Consider the following 19,565-nt stretch of genomic DNA (forward strand, 5'->3'; position numbering starts at 1 on the left):
GAAATATAAGCATTGTCTTTGAAACTAATTGGTCCACACCAGAAACAGCGATCTTCAGAGCCTGGTATGTGTGGTTAATGCAGACATGATTCCTTGCAAAAGGTTTCTGTTTGGGGCGGTCACATCTGCCAGAAAGAGTCAACCTATTCTTATACTTTGAAACTGGCAAGAAAGGTCCCGTGAAAATGAAGATCATTGCAACATATTTACACAACTTTAAAATCGGTCGCAAAATTAAATTCCTTTCTCTTGCACGCTGTGAACTACAACCGGGCTTTGCTGGGAAATAGTTAATTAAGAAAAGGGATCGGGTTTCATCGTGGTGTGTTTTTCCCCCCCCCCCAGGAGATGCCAGGCACTCAATCCTCCGAGCACGGCGACAATGCATTATTGAGCGGCGCTAATCAGGCTGGCAGATAGGGGCTCTGGTTTCTGACGGAAGCCAGGTCCCCACCTCCTCCGTGCGATCGCTCGCCGCCCGCCCGTCACGAACAATCACAGGCGGCACCCTGCGCGAGCTGTTTGTCATAACTCACGCTTCTCTGAAAAGGCCCGGCAGCAGGGCGTAGGCCGGGCCCAATCGCCAATACCACAGAGACATGGCAAACAAAACCGCGAGCCCGTGCCACACGCTCGCCGCGTGAGATTACACTGCATATTTAAACGCGGTCACGTACGCCGTTCTGCGTTACAGGCCCCGGTACACGACGGACGCGCTTTGTGCACCGCGGACTGAATGACGCAAGAGATTCATTCTTAAGCTCACGACACGTGCGTCCAATCGTTGACGCAAGAAACAACGTTTGGCAGCACAAGGGCCTGCAGTAAAATCCATTGTTGTAGTGCACTATGCTTAATTGTCTATGCCCACAAACCCGCATGAATCGTAAGGCGTGGGCCCTCATCCAGTAGTGGATTCATAAAAAAGGCTGTACATGTACACAAAGTATGAGGATACTTTTTTAAAACACACACAGTTGGCCCAAGGACCCAATATGTCAAGCAGCCAGCAACAAACAGCACTAATTTCAAGATAGTAATAGATAAGAGTGTAACACGTCTTAAATTGAGCAAAGTTATTATGGAGAAAGAGGCGATGTGGGAAGAAGCAGAAATAGAAGTGTTGTTACCCTGAAGTGTGGCGAGTGAGTGGGTGAGTTAGTGAGTGTTGTTGTGACCTGCAGTGGTGAGTGAGTTAATGAGTTAGTGAGTTTTGTTGTTACCTGCAGTGTGGTGAGTGAGTGGGTGAGTTAGTGAGTGTTGTGACCTGCAGTGTGGGGCTTAAACACGGTGTGGATAAGAGACGAAACCAGTGAGTGTCTGATGGACAGAGTCCTTGACATTGGTGTAGGAATCAATGAGTGAAGTTCACGGGAACGTAAACCATGGTAGTAGCTATAGAAGAGTGACAAGGCAGCGACTGCCCACCGATGAGCGAGCGACTTGAGTGAAATGGGAAACCATAGGATGCCTTTTGGAGGGCAAAGTGTTTCAAAATAAGTTCTCCATCAACACGCATCACCCTATTAACCCCACCACTCACCCCGGTGGTGACACCTGACCTCAGGTCAAGGAGGGCAGCTCAGGTGTGCCTCCAATTACATCTCATTACTAGGAATTTGCACTGTGCCTCCAGGGCCGCGGAAGAAATGGGGCCCCCACTGCATTTTACGTCCTAGCAACGGGCCCACAACAAGGCCAGGGAGAAGGAACAAAAACACATGCGCACGCACGCGTACCCGCACGTACGCACACACACACAGACGTATGCACACACAGAAAAAACCCCACATGCAGCCTCCGCTTATCTGCCCACCGATTGTGTAAACGAACGCCGCCGCCCGAGCGCACGCTCGCTCAGCGGCTCGTCGCTTGGTGCGAGCGAGCGAGCGAACGAGTGAACCTGTGCGTTGCTAAATGCACGCGCATCTACGAACGTGCCAGTAAAGCACCACGGGCCAGGGGGCTCAGCAGTGGAGCGAGGAGTTCGCGATAAAAGAGTTCAGATCACGTGAAGGGGCTGACTCAGCCCATCATACCTCTATGGTAGATACATTGAGTACCAGTTTCTGGGGAAGTTAAGAGTGCTTGTTCTATGGATAGACTCGCTCGCCCACCATGGCAATGTTTAATTTACACCACTGTCTCTGCAGGGCTGTAAACAGGAGATGACCTCTTTAACGGTACCAGAAATAATGAAGGCTTCACCACGACATATCAGTCATGGGAATTTTTTTTAACCATACTTCACCATGCGTGTTGGTGAACGATGGGGGCATCGACTCAAAACTCGAGTTACCTGGCTGTTAGCACGGTGAAAATAACCACTGTGTCTTTGCTGCTTGTGTATTCGTGTGCATTCCCTGGCCCATTTGTGTTGCCAGTCCACGTGTAAGGTCTGCCCCGGTGGGTGCACAAATATTCACCTTGTCAGAAGCTGTCACAATTCGCAATTTGTGAACAAAAACCCGATCACGTTGTGTTCTTGCATACAATGGCAGCAATGTGTTTCAGGAGCTAAATGCCAATGTCGAGGTCTGCTGGCGACGACGAGAGGGCTTCAGGGCAGAAAGTTCGTGTCATTTTGCGATTTCTCTGTTGAAGGAGCAGAGACTACACAGTGGTTTACTATATGGTCGGCAGTCAACCACAACTGCGTTGTGCGAGCTGGAAGTCTCTAATCGTGGGGCGTAACGACTTAGGGTTTATCACTGATGCACAAAAGCGGACGCAAGCGGTGGTGATGTGTGATCGAAGGCTCGGTGTTCACTTTGTTTAAACACTGCATTTAAAAACATTTCTGATGGAGGGGGAAAGCTGAGACAGGAATGAAAATGAACTCTGTGTATTCTGTTTAAATAGTTTCTAACATCGTATCCGATCTCTTAAGGAAGCTGCCCAAAGTCAGGGTGGAGATTAAGCGAGACCTGGTCGTGCGTGTGTAGATGTCTTTGTGTGTCTGTCTGTCTGTCTACGTACACAGTGGGGACTGCACTACGAACTCTGGCGACCTCAGTTTGATTCGGGGACGATTATCTGAACAGGTCCTGGGTATCCCCTAGGTCGATTCAGCCCCAAATAAGAACCTGGTGCAGTGTGTAAACATCACCGCGAGGGAGACAAAGACGGCCAGGCATGGTGCCGGCCACCCACCCGCTGGTGTGACGTGTCGGCCTTAATAGGTGTTCGCTAACAGCAATTGCCCCAACAGAGGCTGTACGGGTGATCATTGTATGCGTGTGTATGTGCTTGTGTGTGCACTTACGTCAATGTGTGTGAACGTATGTGCTGGTGTGCGTAAGTGTGTGTGTGGCAGCGCGAGTTCACTGTTGGGGGTGGGGGGGATGACAGAGGAGAGCAGGGGTGGAAGCTGCCCATGTGACCACTGTTTGTTCCCAACCGCCCCCCTCTGGTAATAAACCACCTCCACCAAACACATCGCTGGCAACTGGTTGTCGTGCGGGCAGGCGAGCGGGCGTGGACGAGCAGGGCAGACGGGGGTGGGCGATAAAGGTGGGACACATCGACGGCGCATCGAGGCCAGAACCGTGCGCCGCCAGCCTTGTGAGTGACATTGGAGAAGCGCTCGCGAAGACTCAAACCAGCACAGGCGTGGGACACGCAGCCCGGTGAGTGGCATTCCCTCGCACGGTCACGCACGCTCACTCGCTACAACGATCCATCGCGTCGCACAATCTGAGCAACGTCGCAAACATTATTCGCGTGTCGTTACAAATGAGACTAAAGCGAGACAGGAGTTTGCCGATGTCAATTGGCAAACTCTCAAATTGGCACCGGCTGACGCTGGCTAAAGAAGTCAGCCAAAGGTGTAGCGATGCGATTGTGTCGAGTCACAGCTGTGAGTAATGCTTAAAATTACTCGGCGGGATTCCGTGCGGTTGAGTTCTTCCGAGCTTCTCATCAGTGTCTGGTGTTGCCCTGACACTGAACAACGGTAGAGAAAGATCCCCCTGTGGAGCCTTTCAGACTGTCGGGGCAACTGCTGTTAGCAAGCGCCTATTAAGGCTGGCAGAGTACACAAGGAGGTGCGCGCTGTGGCCAGCACCGTGCCTGGCCACCTCTGTATGCTCAGTGCTAATGTTTACATACCACGCCAGGTACTCGTTTAAGACTGCGGTGACCTAGCGAGGGCCAGGACCAGTTCAGATAACCGCAACTCATGTTGGTCGTGGCCGAGTCCATATTGCAGTGAGCTGAGCACAATGTCAGTATGTGTGTAGATACCGATATACGCATATTTACACACATAATCACAGGGAATACATAAAACATCCTGACGTGTACATAAAATACATGTACCAACTACAAACTACACGTCGTCAGTAACACATAATCGTACGTGATATGCACACTTCCATGTGCGTCACGTAAACACAAACTTTATGTACCGGGTACACGAGTGTAAGGAGATCCCACGTTTATAAACAAAACCGTGGTTTTGCTTGGCTTTAGCTGCATGGGTCCACAGTGCAAACAGCTTAGCCGGACATTTTTCAGCAGCTTTCCCATAAGAAAAACATCCCCCGCCCTGTCCCCCCCCCCCCCCCGCGACCAACGCAACAAAGAAAATCCGTCCCCTTTTATTGGCCCTTTCTTGCGCTGTCAACCAGCAGTGAATGCCCAACGCAGTCTCTATAGCTACAGGGCCCACCGCCCGTGCCACGGCCACGCACAGAGGGCTTCGCTGTGCGGCAGATCCGTTCCGGCGTCGAGTGCGGCCCCTGAAGGAGTGTGGCGACTCTGGGTGGTTGCACGGCCAAGCGGTAGCATGGCGGGGGGGGGGGGGGTCGATCGCTCCCTTTCCTTGGGAACCAGAAAATTGGTGCCTTATTGACGTCAAGCAGAGAAGACACGTTGAATGTTTTCTTTGGTAAACTAGGGCACCTATTTAAAATGCATTGAAATTACGCGACCACCTCCACCCCCCCCCCCCCCCACGGGGAAGTGTTAGGATCCTTCTCTAGGCAGCAGGTTTTGTTATTTGTTGCAGAGGATTTCAGTTCAGGCCCTGGAGCCACCCTGGTTGATACCGCGGGTGCATCAATCAGTAATACGAGCCGTCTGCTTCACAGTGGACATTACAGTTCCGGTGATATCATTCAAAAGCGAGTAGGCCGAGTGTGCCGGGGGGCACCTTGCTCCACAATTGAAAACAAAAAAAACTCCTTAACTCTGAAAACCACGTGCAAACATTCTCCCTGAGCATCCACAAAAAAACGATAACAAAGCTGTTCAGCTTTAACTCACACAAGTTACATTTTCACATTGTGGGCATAACTCAAGCGGTGATGGGAAGCAGCCCTGCAGCACCTGTAGTGCGGGTCCTTTCTTAGAGGGATGCGGGAGGCACGCTAATGTTGAACGAACCGCATCCTCGACTTGACAACCACGGAGCGGCTTTAACGACCCCCCTCCCCCCACTGCACAGTGAGCGCGTGGTCCCAGGGGGGCCGCCATGCCGAAGAAAAAGGGCCCCAAGAAGCCCAAGGGCACCAAAGTGACGCTGGCGATGGCGCAGAACCGCATGCGCACCACGCTCGACGGCAAGCGCCGGCTGGACCTCAGCAACATGGGCATCGCCTCCTTCCCCAAGAGCATCCTCAAGCTGAGCGATGTGGAGGAGCTGGACCTGAGCCGCAACGCGCTGCGCTCGCTGCCCGACACCGTGGGCCGCTTCCAAAACCTGCGCTGGCTCGACCTGCACAGCAACCGCCTGGAGAGCGTGCCGCCGGCCGTGGGCTCGCTGCTCAAGCTGGTGCACCTCAACCTGTGCAACAACCGCCTCACGGCCGACGGGCTGCCCCGCGAGCTGGCGCAGCTGCGCATCCTCCGCAACCTCAACCTGGGCCTCAATGCGCTGGAGCGGCTGCCCGGCTGGCTCGCGGCACTCAAGGAGCTCACCGAAATCGGCCTCTTCGACAACCGGCTCAAGGGCCTGCCGGACGCCGTCATCAAGCTGCCCAAGATCCAGCGCCTCAACGTCAAGCGCAACCCGTTCCCCGAGCCGACGGACAAGGCCGCCGGCGGCCGCGAGGTGGAGCGCGAGCGAGGCTTGCTGCTGGTGCCGCGCCAGGTCATGTGCGCGCCGTGCCGGGAGCACTGCGAGCACGAGCGGGAAAGGATCAGCCAGCTGAGGGAGGCGGCGCTGGCCGCCGCGTTGGCTGCGGCGGTGCGGAGACCGCGTGTCGGCGCCGTGAGGTCGCAGCAAACCGCGTCCACCGACACGCAGGCCGACACACCGTGGAAGTGAACGGTGGTGGTGCCGGCGTGCCTCTAATCCAGCACGTTGGAGTGCGTACTACCCCTTCACCCCACTCGGATCCCGCTCGGATAAAGGGGTAGCACGGGAGATTGCAGCACAAGCAAGGTGGTTCGTGAGCCTGTCTGTACGACAGACAATTGAGTGCTACCTCCTCGTATTGTGTGGTGGGTTTTCCCCGGGTGCTATGGTTTCCTGGCATTGCAAATCACTCCTGAGTGGAATTGGCCAAACATTCCAATGCAAACCTCTCAATATAAAGGGCCGCCTCTCTCGAGACCCCCTGAATACGCCCTTGTTATTCATTGCAAAAATTGCCCCATTATATTCCCACCGTGCAATCGGCATTACACAGCGAGCGGCGGTGAGACACCACGACCTTCCATTTGGACGTCTCGCAGAGAACGGCGTAGACCTCGCACCGTGTCATTGGAAATGACCTCGGCTAATTCTGGAGTCCCCAAGGCAGACCCCTCCACACTGGTGACACAGCGGGCAGGTGGAGCGATATGAGCACCGACACACAGCGAGCTGATCCCTGCACACGTCGCCCCCTTCTCAGAGAGAGACCCCGACACCTGGCTTTGAGCGCATCCGGCGTGTGCATTTTCAGGATATAAATATTCTAAACATTAATCTTCTAAACGTATTTTCTTATTGTTGTAAACAAATATTCACAAACAATGTGTGCATGGCACGTGTTTCTGTCCCCTCCCCCCCACCTATATAATTATTTCTCGAGTGATTTCCTGTTCACTTGAGCATCTCCTATCTACATCCCTGAGCCAGTGATTGAAGTTCCACATTGCTATGGCAGAGGTGAGAATATTCGTAGGGCAACCACTATTGACTTCCCCACAAGGCGGTACTCATTTTATTGGGCCCAGAGACAGGGATGATGGGCGGCTGAGTCAACCCACAACCGGGATTTGAACTCACGACCTTCTGCTTGCGAGCCGCTTTGTTGTACCGCTGAGCCGGATATAGAATTTTACGCGGAGATATTAACCACAGGTGCTTGCGCGTACCGCCACCCATAATGAGTGACACACTGCTATATTTACACTCACAAACCTGGGTGAATAACGATGTCTGATTTAGCACAATGACGAATAATGAATAAAAAAACTACTTCCCATCAATCAGTGTGTTGAGACTTTGCTTCACACAGACGTGTCAGCGGTGTGCTGCGAGATCATTTTAATTGGACCCGCGTGCGTGCGTGTGTTTGTTTTTAGATCACAGATGCACAGGCTCCAAGCTTTTTAACGCAGAGCACCTGGCACCAATGATAGCCTAACAGATAAGAGCCAAAGAGACAGGGTGAACACGGTTCTTGAGCCGAGCGAGGCCTTAATAACTCGGGGAAAAGAGGCGGGAATTCTGAGGAGTGTGAAAAATTAGGCAGTTAGAAAAGGTTTGTGACATACAGTGTGGTGCTTTAGTGAGTGATTGGGTGAGTGATTGAGTGGGTGAGTGGGTGGGTGAATGTATTGTGGCGACCTGCAGTGTGGAAGTTGAACGCAGTGAGGATGAGTGGAAACGGCCCATTCTTAGTGCGATGGCGTAAATACGACTGCTGGAACAATGCCCATGTGTAATGGATGTTGGAGCTGTTGGCAAAGCCATTTTTACGTAGCCTATGAATGCACCTGATCTCGTGAGATCATGGAAGCTAAGCAAGTTTCACCCTGGACAGGGCTTGGATGGGCAAGCACCGCGCATTAAATATTTGTCTGGGGCTGTTGCCGGGCTACGCTGTCAGCATAGGGCAGTGAGGCATAGTACAGTATCCATGTACTGTACTATGCCTCAACGTCTATGCTCCCAGCTTTCATCAGCCTGCACTGAGCAGTGCGGTGAAGTATGGTCACACAAGCTCCATGACCCGCACAGCGTGGGGAGGCCCTCATCCAGCAGTGGACTGACAAAAGGGCTGCACGTGTACACACACGCGCAGAATAAGTTACGGTTGAAGCTGTCACAAATCAGATCTCTAAAGTAAAACAGCTGGTGCGGTTGAGGCCACCACCTCACCTCACACACCTCACCGTCGCTTCCTTCTTCTTGGCAAATCACGCAACTGTCGCTCAGAACCAACGCACGACCTCCAGTGTGTTCTTGCGAGCAGATGCACGTCCGTGTGAGACTCACCCCTCCACGCTGGTGTTGGGCCTTTGCCCAGAGACGGACTCGCTGCTGTCGGCCAGAGACGGCACCACCGACAGGAACCTTCACGCACGCACAACGCAACAACAAGTGTAACACTTTCTCAAAACGATCATCACACATGTTTACCCAGGAGAGGATCACCGAGGAGTCTCAAGCCCTCCCTGATCACATTGGGGATGTGCAGGATAAGCCAGAATGGCGGGATTGGTCAAATGTGTCAGTGAGATGGGCCAGATGGATAAGGGGTGGGCCGCGTGGGCCGCGTGGGCCGCGTGGGCCGGATAGGCCGGGTGGGCCGGGTGGGCCGCGTGGGGCAGATGGACGGGGCGGCCGGGTGGGCGTACCTCTGGTGGACTTTGTTGCGGATGCCCCTTGGGAAGGCGAGTAGGTAGTTCCGTCCGTCGCTGGAGAAAACCTCGATTGCGATTGGCTGCATTGGAGACACCGCGTCCAAACAAAGAGGCAAGGGGAGAGGCTGCGAGTCAGCAATCAGGGTCACACGTTAGATTATCTTGGTCTCATTTATTTATTTTGTATTCGTAAAAGGGTGTTGTTTGTACTGTCTGGTTTGAAGTGCCTGGCTCGTTTGTCACATCTCATTTGTTAATCAATCCCAAAGCAACATTTTTATGGAACAGAAAATGAAAGAGTGCAAAAAGAAGCATGGGACGATGCAAAATGGGAATTACATGGACAGCAAGAAAAATAAACAAGTCGATTAGAGAACATACGCATGGATGGATAGTTGGTTGGGATTAGGTTCAGTGGGAGGGTAAGCACTCATGCATGGCTGGCAGGTTAGGATTAAGAGGTTAGAGTTAGGAGGGCTAGTACTGGTCACCGGTTTATTCATAGGTTAGGGGTGGGGCTCTAATTCACTCGCTCAATGTGTTCCACCCACAACGCAGCTCACCCCTCCTCCTCTCCCCGTCGCGCCGCGTGTCCCGATCAGTTCACGACGGCGCTCTGCGTGCGGCACCTCGCGCTCTCACCTGCAGGAGGTAGCGCCGCTTGTGCACCTGGCGCTCTCACCTGCAGGAGGTAGCGCCGCTTGTGCACCTCGCGCTCTCACCTGCAGGAGGTAGCGCCGCTTGTGCACCTCGCGCTCTCACCTGCAGGAGGTAGCCCCGCTTGTGCACCTCGCGCTCTCACCTGCAGGAGGTAGCGCCGCTTGTGCACCTCGCGCTCTCACCTGCAGGAGGTAGCGCCGCTTGTGCACCTCGCGCTCTCACCTGCAGGAGGTAGCCCCGCTTGTGCACCTCGCGCTCTCACCTGCAGGAGGTAGCGCCGCTTGTGCACCTCGCGCTCTCACCTGCAGGAGGTGGCGCCGCTTGTGCACCTGGCGCTCTCACCTGCAGGAGGTAGCCCCGCTTGTGCACCTCGCGCTCTCACCTGCAGGAGGTGGCGCCGCTTGTGCACCTCGCGCTCTCACCTGCAGGAGGTAGCGCCGCTTGTGCACCTCGCGCTCTCACCTGCAGGAGGTAGCCCCGCTTGTGCACCTGGCGCTCTCACCTGCAGGAGGTAGCGCCGCTTGTGCACCTCGCGCACGTCCTCGTAGGCGAACTTGCTGCACGTCCTCTTGAGCTGGCATGGGCCCTGGCGCGAGCCCTTGGGGATGATGGCGTCTTGTTCACTGGCGGAAACAAAAACATCGGGGAAAGCTAAATTGGCAACGTCGAGCGGCAGCAGCAGCAGCAGACGGGGAGGTGCTGTGCTCAGGGTGGGCGAGCACCATGGTAGCCGTGACAAAAACATTTCACTTCGAAATTTCCCTGGGGGGGGCGGGGGGGGGGAGGGGGGGTCCACACATGTCAAGCCTTTTAAAGAGGGCCTGCCGTTAATATAAGTAAAAGTAAAAAATGCCAAAGCATTTTCTCCGGCATATATAAGAAAAAAATACACATTTTTAAGGTGGCGATTCCCCCCCTTTTGGATCAACGACTCTTTGTCCGGAAGGTCTTGAGATGTTTGGCAAACACCATGGGGAGGGGAGGAGAGGGGAGGGGAGGGGAGGAGAGGGGAGGGAAGGAGAAGACGACCGGGGGGGGGGGGGGGGAGAGTATGAAGTGGGGGGAACAAGAGGAGGAAGGAGCAGAAGGACGACGAGACAGGAGGAGAAAGAGGACAGGGTGCAGGGAGGGGGTGGCCGGTACCTGGCGGGCAGGTGGTCGATGTCGCAGATCTCTCGCGTGGCCGTCACCGTGAAGCCGTCGATGACGTAGAAGTGCTCCTTGCCGAAGAGGAGCAGCCCCTCGCTCGTGTCCAGACCTTGTACCCGCGCGCAGCGGTACAGGTGGCAGATCTACAGAGGAGTGAGCGAATGAGAGAGGGGGGAAGGTTACATTTAAAATATAATGAAGCCAACGGGCTTTGGCAGATGGGGCAAATCATTTCAGGAATATTATTCATAATAAAGGTTTTTGGGTTAGATTGCGTTACTATGTGTCGTAACCCTCCACCACCCGACACAGCCAATTAGTAAGGGATTTGTCATGTAAACAAAAGGCCAATAAGTTACTACTACAGCCCACCAGTGTGTTAGAGAGTAAATACACAATATTTACAATTTGAGTACGACGTTTCGCTGGTAATACCATCCAGCATCATCGGGCGATTTGTCAGAATAGTGCAGCAATCCACCTGGTTCCTGTCTTAAATAGAACATGTATCTCAAATGAGAGACATCAATAATTACTATTAAAGATTGAATTACAATTTTATAATTATTGAAAGATAACCGTCCGGGTCCCGCGGACCCCCATGTATGAAAACAAATACATCTCGTTAGACGTCAGTCACTAATGTCAGTCACCGACATCAGCAGCGATCAGCAGATTCAGTCAACAGTCTGCCAAATACAACCTAGAGTTTAACGGGCCGTAAACGTTCGAGTTATTGTTATGAATTTTTTTTTCAAAATATTTGCAACCTCTTATCCAACGGCCGTGTAAGGAGTATCATGGGACCTTTTTGCCAGGATCGAAGTATAAAAATAACAAGAATAGGTTTTATCCTTTCTGTTAAGATGTTCAAACACCAAATAGAAACCTTCTGCAAGGAATCAAGTCTGCGTTAACCACAGGTACTTGTGGTGAACACGCAAACAAACATGCTCTAATAATATACGTGTAAAGAGCGTTTCAAATTCTATCACACTATACAATGAAGTGTTTTGGGAAAGGGCCAAAGCTGCCACCCCCCCTCCACCCCCCCCGTGTCAAGTTTCTCGCTGCCCGCTGTGGCGGCGGCGGCACCTTCTCTCCCTCCTCCAGGAGCCGCAACACCGTCTGATTGTCGGTCTTCTCCTCGCTCTCTCCTCCGACCGCGTCGCCCTGCATCTCGGCGCCGCCCTCGGAGCCCTCCTCCTCGCTGGGGTCCGGAACGGAGCGCGAGCGCCGCAGGGGCGCCTTCACGATGCCTGCGCAGGCAGCACAGCCGTCGAGTTACGTTAGGGACTGTTGCGACCAGACACCGGGCCAGATCTATCCAAACTCCATACCTTCCCCCCCACTCCATCACTCACAATAGACTAGTCGGGAAGTGAAAAAAAAAGTCTTCGGCACAAATTAAACAACCAAGATTCTTCTTCGCCAGGCTAGTAACGCAGCCATTCCACAACAGCTCTGATAGGATTGCAGTGTTGATGAGTTTACTACGGGGTTGAACGTCGAACCAAACCGGCCGTGTTAGCGATTATAATCATTATAATCACCGATGATAATCAGTGTCGTCACCGCTTACACGCGCTGGGGTGTTTTCGCCCGTGCCATCGCGTACATGCATGCGTGCGCGGGCTCGTGGTCATGCAGTGCGTGCATGCGCACCCCTGACGCGTGCGATGGTGTCGTCGCCGCCGCTGCCGCCGTGCTGTTCGCTGTCGGGCGGCGCGCCGTCCACCTCGGCCGCCTCCTCCGGCGCGACGGACTCGAGCGCGCCGCACGCCGAGCGCCGCTTGTAGAACTCCTTGCTGTCGTGGCTCACGGCGCGCCGGTACTTCCCCGGCCGCTGCGGCAGTCGCAGCAATGGCACGCAAGCGGCACGGCAGACGAAGCGCGCGTCAGTCATCGTGGCCTTCGCCGCATTTTGCGTTCGCGCCGTTCCCGTAGCACACGGCGGTCACGAAGCGAGGCGCTGCGATGTTTCACAGACACCGTTTCACAGCAGGGGCCGATGTTGCTCTCTGTAATCCCAACTGTAAAGTTTTTAAATTTCACAAATGTACACTATGATGCCGGTGCACAATGGCCTACTCTCATCAAAGGACGTTACGGGTTCTTTCACGTCCACTGTTAAGCAGACATTGCGTAGTGTTTTACGGTCAACGCACCAGCAGTATGATAATTGTTTATTTACCCTTCTATCTGGCAACAAAACTGACACCTTTTTTTTTACAAGGAGTCATGTTTGCATAGACCACAATACCTGCAGCCATAATGCAAACAAAAGACATAATGTGCACTGTCCTTGAAGTTGATTGGTCTACACCCGAGACAGCTTTCCTTAGAGCCTAGTCTCACATGGGTTGGACCAGATGACGCCAAAAGGCGCCTTGATGTCAGTTTTGTTGCCAGAGAGAAGGGTAAAAAACCAATTATCATATTTTTTACTGGCAAATGAGGTTCCAATGGTGCACCAGCAGTACCGATCACGATTCGAAGCGTGAACCTCCACAACAAGCGGCGGATTACTCAATTGGAAAACATGTAACAATCATCGCTCCCCTACTGGCAGGCTCGTGCCCACTTGCAGGCCTGTGCCGAGCCACCTTGCACCAAACAGGGGACATAACTGCCGCTGGAGGCGCCGCTTAAAACGTTTGAGATGAGGCGCGATGTAAGGCACTCTCTGTGTTGACGATGCATTTAAACTGGCGCAATATGAACGCAACGTATACTTTAACGGTGACATCACGATGGTCACGATGATGATGGTCATGACAATTAACGCGAGCCTCACGTGCTGACTTGCGGCGGCCGGGGACGACGGCTCCCCGTCGGGCGCGTACGGGTAGTGCACGTAGAACATGTCGTTGCGCAGCATCTTCTTACGCGTCCGGCACGGCCCCTCCGTCATGTCCAGCATCCACTTGTCGAGGTGCGAGCCCACGGGGGGCCCCCAGAGCCCCCGCTCGCGTGTCAGCTCCCCCTCCAGCTGGCTGAACTCCTCCGACACGTAGCGCTGCGCATTCTGCTGGCGCTGAACGCGTACACGGGCGGACACGCGGGGGTTAAATCCAGAAAGGGCGACAGTTCCTACAATGACGGTGATGATGACAATAAAATTGACAGAGTGATGTGTTTATTGGATCACGGGGCGCGGGTGGCATTGCTGCACTTGGCCTTCAACTCAGCTCTATGCAGGCAACGTGGGTTGGTGGATCGCACGCACAAGTCCGTGAACATCCCTCCCTACCCATGGGCATCGGGGTCACCATCTCCTTGTCAAGATGTGATGGCAGTCCGGAAAGTGGATTCATATCTCCTTTGCACATGTGGATTTTCTCTGTGTACCCCACTCATTAAACATCCCAATATAAGGCCACAGAACTTGGGCAACACTTTGCCCCGTCTCTGGCTGCCTTCTCGCTTGTCTGTGGTTTTTCCCGCAAATGTGCGCGTTACAAATCAGCCTAATTATTAATTATTGTATTTATCTGAATAATAACAACAACGCTGTTGTCTAGAACAACACCAAGGCTCTGCCCCCGTCTCCCCCTCCCACCCACCCTCCGGCAACAGCGGCGCTCACCTCCACGTGCTGGCGGTGCTGGAAGCTGACGAGGTCACGCACGACCGCCACGTGGGTGAACATCCAGCCCGTGGCGTCCTGCAGAGAGGGCGCCGCGGCGCGGCCGGCGCCGGCCTCCTTGCGGTACTTGCGGCCGCCGGTGAGCACCGAGAGCGCGAAGCCGCTGCTCACGCGGTACAGCTTCGATTGCACGGCCGAGCCCACGGCCGCCTCGCCCCGGCCAATCAGCTTCTTCTCATGGGCTGCAACATCATCATCATTGTTGTCGTCAGTGTCGTGGGGTGGGTGGATGGGTGAGTGGGTGTATGTGTGTTTGGGTGGTTGGTTGGATTGGTGGTTTGTTGGGTGGAATGTTTTTTGGGTGGGTGGGTGGGTGGAGTAACTGAGTGGATGACAGAGTAGTTGCTTCAGTAGCAATATTATCATGATCATTATCAACACCAATATCACCACCATCATCCATCAACCAATACCACCATCACCAACACCATCATCATAACGATTATCACCACATCACCATCACCACCACCACGACGACCACAATGACCACCACCACTGATGAGTGAGGTGGGTGCCTGTGCATGTCTGTGTCCGTGGGCCGCACCAAGGTGTGTCTGCCAGCACTTGGAGGCCGGCTCCTCCAGAATGCTGCGTGCGGCGGTGATGTCGACGCCGCTAGTCTCGCTGTTCGGCAGCGACACGCGAAACCAGTCTTCCACGGCATGGCGCCGGTTCACCATCAGCTCGGCCCACACGCGCCGCACTGCCTTCAGCAACAGCTGCCGCCCTGCCGCACAAGAGCGCAGGACGACAAAGAACCCCCGTGAAGCTCCAGGCTGTTGGGGCAAGTGCCGCGAGAGAGGCGCCCGTTGAGGCCGACACGGCACACGACGGGGTGGGGTGGCAGCCGCCACAACTGGCTGCCTACTCCCCAGTGCTGTTTTGACACTGCCCCAGGTGCTCATTTAAGGCTAAGTCGATCTAGGGCAGTCCCAGGATCGGTGCAAATTATCGTCATCGGTGTTTTGGTGGTCATGAGAAGGAATCGAACTCAGGTCGCTGGGTTCATAGAGCAGCGCGCTAACCACGACGCTACTGCTCCCCGCACACCCACCCGCACGCACGCACGCAACTGGGTAGTTTTCAGAGGGTTCAAGCACTGGTGCCATACCTTCACTCGTGTCTGGGCCGTGACATCGGTCTGACTCGAGCTCAGGAGCCAGGGTCACGTGCCACGTGGTCATACGACCCTCCGCCTCCAGGCCAAACCCGTCCGGGTGGCTGCAACGCAACAGCACAACAACTCAACAACTCGCCCGCAAGTGACTGTCTCTCATTGTCCCAGAAAACACTGCCATCCGTAGAGCTCTCTCATCATCCTCATTACTGGCCAGGTGGCCTCTGAGTTGTTGTTGGGAGGCAACTGCTTTCCAACAACAATAATGTTAGACTTGTAACGTTATTCGTTCGCTCTCTTTGACAACGAATGACTCAAGAGGCACGAGAAACCACGGACATGCAGGAATAAGACAGCCAGGCTGTTAGCCGGTGCAAACAATTGATAAAGCTCTGTGGTCCTCTATATATTAAGATGTTTTGTGCTTACATGTGGGAGGAAACCGGAGTACCAAATAAAACGCCTGCTGGGGGTGAGATTCACCCACTTTGTTGTACTGCCACCACCTGGCCAGTGAGGGTAGGCATCCCGACACTCATGGGAAAGGGAGTTTAAAAATTGTGTGAGACCCATCAACCCCCGCTGGCTCCATAGTGCTGGGACAGGTGTGCACCAACACCACCCGGTGGCATCTTTTACAAGCCTCCTCCACACAACATCAAAGGCAAAGATCACCTATAGAGCATTTTAACAGATGACCACCTAATGAAGCAGAACACCTATTGAGGTCGGAATAGCACACGAGTGGGTAGGTGGCCAGTACCATGCCCAGCCGCCTTTGTCTCTACAATGCTGATATATATCACATTGCAACAGGTACTCATTCAAGACTACGTTTGACCTAGGTTAGGCCCAGGAACCTGTTCAGATATTCATCACTGATGTTGGCTTTAAGCAGGAGTCAACCTTGGGTCGCAGTGTTTATAGCGCTGTGCGGTAACTACTATACGACCGCTCTTCACAAGCACCCACATATACTTGCACACGCACACACACCAAGAACAACATGACCCAGCCAACGCAGCCCTGCCTGCCAGAGGAGCTCACTGATGGGACTGTGTCCTGATCTTTCAAGGATTTGCGTGCTCCACACGCGTGCACACACGCATGCGCACGCAGAGCTCACCTGCCCGCGTAGAGCTGCATGAGGCAGTAGACGAGGCAGCCCAGGAACTCTGGGTCGGGGTTGTGTGCGCCAAAGATAAGCGCGCGCTGCGTGGTGAGCGTGCGCAGCGCGTCCAGCAGGGAGATCTGCTGCGAGACGGTGCGGTGGGGCCGCGACAGCTGGTAGAGCACGCTGCGGTTCAGGCACTGGTAGAGGATGTCCGCCGACAGGCCCGGGGCCTTGCGCTTGGACTGCGCGAGGGGGGAGCAGCCGATTCGGCAGGGAGGAGGAGACACGGTCCAGTTTGTTTGGCTTGTTGTATTGCATAGAGATAATAATGCGCTTAAATGCAACTCAAAGCGCCTTATCACATCTAAAAATAAGGGAACCACCAGTGGCAGCTCTCCCTGTGTGGCACACATTTCTTCGGACTTCATCGCTGCCTGCCGTTTTTTACCGACGGTCTCTCGCAACCTCTCGAGTCAAGAGCCCTCGGTGTAACACAGCCCAACGCGGTCCGCGCGCTCCAATCCCGACCCGTGGACCCGGGGCGGCCAGGGCGCTCACCTGCGTGATGAGCTGCAGCAGGGAGTCGACCACCTGCTTGGAGTCACGGGCGTACATGCCCTGCCACAGCTTGTCCACCAGCCTCTGTGCCACGTACAGCGTGTTGGCGACCAGCGTCGAGTAGCTCCCGCCGGCCGCCAGCGGGATGGATGCATCCTCGCCTGCACGCGACCGCAACAGGTTAGGAAATGGCCAGTAATTTCTTGCTGAAATAATGATCGTGAGCTTGTTTTTGGTATGGCTGCCGTCCTTTCCGCCGGAGCACTTTACACGCGATAAACAAGTCACATCTCATCTCAACACATGTCAAAGGGCACCCCCAGTGGCAGTGGTTCCTGCGTGACGCAAGGTGACTCAGCGCCTGGCCAGCAAGCACTGGGGCGGTGCTCATCTCCTGTTTATAAACCGGAGCCAGTGGGGGAAATTCCACATTCCTATGTTGAATCTATGGTGCATGCATGGCATACCTGTGATCCTGTGGTGAACTGTATGACAAACCATGGCCCTTCTGTGAATCAATGCTGAACGCTGTGGTAAATGTACAAAGTGATGGTAAATTAATCAAATTGTTGGGTACCGATGATAAATCTACGGTGAACCCATGCGCCTGCAAACCACCATCCACACAACACTAGCCACAACCCTAACCATGCCCTAACCCTAACCGACATGGCCAATCAGACCCTAAGCCTGCCACCGCAAACCACACTGGACAAACAATCTCTGCTGTGTGCGGTTGTCTGTGTTTGGAGGTAGTGGCACCGCACCCAGCAACACGTCAGCCGCCAGCAGATGCTCCATGACCCCAACAATGAGGTCAGTCTGGAACTCCTTCTGCTGCGCCTTGGTCGAGCGGTCAGGGGACGCCTGGGTCACGCACACACACACACATTCATGCCGATGTTTACACATCACACCAGCTACTCATTCAAGGCCGAGTGATCTTGGAGAAGGCCCAGGATCGTCAATGTTGTTGGTGATGAGCAGGAATCGAACTCTGGTCGCCAGGTTTGTTACGCACCACGCTAACCGCTACCACTCACAATACGCACAGGCACACATGCAATAGACAACGAGCACACACACACACACGTGTGCCCTCTGACCTCAAGCAACACGTCAAGGGCGAGCGTCTGCTTGGAGGCCGGCAGCAGGCACAGGTTGTCCACCACGATGACGCGCATGAAGTCCAGGACGATCTTGCGAGCCGGGTGGCTCGCCAGCAGGGCCTTTCCGGCCACGCTCACCGACTCCGACTGGCTGCGGTTGAGGCCGCCCCCGTCCGGCCCCACTATCGACTTGTACTCGTCAGCCGGAGAGCCCACGTCCAGGATGTCCTCAAAGTCACTCGACTGCCACCACCACGGAGGAGGAGGGAGGGGCGGGGAGGGTGGAGTACCGCCAGCATCATCAGCAGCATCGGTATCTTGACCGTCATCATCAGTTGTATAATAGTCAAAAGCAGCATTGTCAAAATCATAGTCATCGTCAAGAGCATCACTTTCATTGTCACCATTATAGCATCATTGGCACAATCGTCATCAGCAGTATCCTCAGCAACATCATCATTATGAGTATCACTATAATAACCATCATCATCGTGGTGGCGTTGGTGGTTGTGGTGCTGCCCGAGGGCCTCACCATCTCCGAGACAGGGCGGCTGTGCAGAGGGAAGAGCGTCGCCGCCAGCGCCGAGAGGAAGTCAGGGCTGCTCCACAGCGACGCCATGTCGGCCACGTTGTGGTAGAGGTAGCGGAAGAACTGCAGCAGCGTGACCGGGTACTCCCTGAGCCACGAGCCCTCCTCCTCCGACTGCCATGGCTGCACAGCAATGACAAAGATTCCCCGTATAGCCTTAACAGACTGTTGGGGCAAGTGCTGTTAGTGAGCATCGATGAAGGCCGGCATGGTAGACGAGGGGGTGAGTGGCCAGCACCACCCCCAACTGCCTTCGTCTCCCCAGTGGCGATATTTTTGCACACCACACCAGGTACTCATTTGACGCCAAGTCGACCTAGGGGAGGCACAGGGCCGGTTCAGATATTCGTCACTGGTGTTGGCCGTAAGCGGGAATTGAACTCGGGTTGGTGGGTTCGTAGCGCAGCGCACTAACCATGACACGACAGCTCCCCACGGCTGCACGGCACCATAACACACAAACTCAATCGTTGTGGGAGGGTGGCGCAGTTGGCCCGTGTTACATTCGAGTCTCGGGCGCCATTCTGTGCGGAGTTTATATGTTCTCCAAAAGTGTTCTGTGTGCATTTCCTCCGGTTTCCTTCCATAATACAAAACTTATATGATGTAGCTGGTATTGACCAAACATCCCAATGCTGAAAAATCACCTGCAAATTACTCAATTGGGATGACACAGCAGCAACATTGCCCCCTACTGCTGAAACTTAGCAGGACCCTCCCAAATAAGAGTTTCCAAAGTCAGTGAGGATTTGCTGGGTAAACAGGCAGTACAAACAACAACAACAACGTGTTATTTGTATATGGCGTTATTCATGCAA

At 54.2% G+C, this 19,565-nt stretch overlaps 2 protein-coding genes across 2 annotated transcripts in view; one reads left to right on the plus strand and one right to left on the minus strand.

The window, feature by feature from the left end:
* LOC133354437 (WD repeat and FYVE domain-containing protein 3-like) overlaps positions 1 to 19,565 on the minus strand; it is a 50,847-nt gene that overhangs the window by 18,333 nt on the left and 12,949 nt on the right. The window contains 15 exon segments of the mRNA XM_061571257.1: positions 8,435 to 8,512; positions 8,797 to 8,882; positions 9,965 to 10,085; positions 10,606 to 10,754; positions 11,707 to 11,870; positions 12,277 to 12,457; positions 13,409 to 13,648; positions 14,201 to 14,442; positions 14,805 to 14,987; positions 15,372 to 15,481; positions 16,504 to 16,733; positions 17,050 to 17,210; positions 17,817 to 17,916; positions 18,156 to 18,401; positions 18,691 to 18,870. Of these exon segments, the coding sequence (XP_061427241.1) occupies positions 8,435 to 8,512; positions 8,797 to 8,882; positions 9,965 to 10,085; positions 10,606 to 10,754; positions 11,707 to 11,870; positions 12,277 to 12,457; positions 13,409 to 13,648; positions 14,201 to 14,442; positions 14,805 to 14,987; positions 15,372 to 15,481; positions 16,504 to 16,733; positions 17,050 to 17,210; positions 17,817 to 17,916; positions 18,156 to 18,401; positions 18,691 to 18,870 (2,471 nt within the window).
* LOC133354519 (leucine-rich repeat-containing protein 18-like) lies at positions 3,427 to 7,413 on the plus strand. Its single transcript, XM_061571419.1, has 2 exons — positions 3,427 to 3,629; positions 5,450 to 7,413. The coding sequence occupies exon 2, from the start codon at positions 5,477 to 5,479 to the stop codon at positions 6,269 to 6,271; it is 795 nt and encodes a 264-aa protein (XP_061427403.1). The 5' UTR covers positions 3,427 to 3,629; positions 5,450 to 5,476; the 3' UTR covers positions 6,272 to 7,413.

Source organism: Lethenteron reissneri, chromosome 47, assembly GCF_015708825.2.
Source record: "Lethenteron reissneri isolate LAM-NWPU_2019-01 chromosome 47, ASM1570882v1, whole genome shotgun sequence".
NCBI lineage: Eukaryota > Metazoa > Chordata > Hyperoartia > Petromyzontiformes > Petromyzontidae > Lethenteron > Lethenteron reissneri.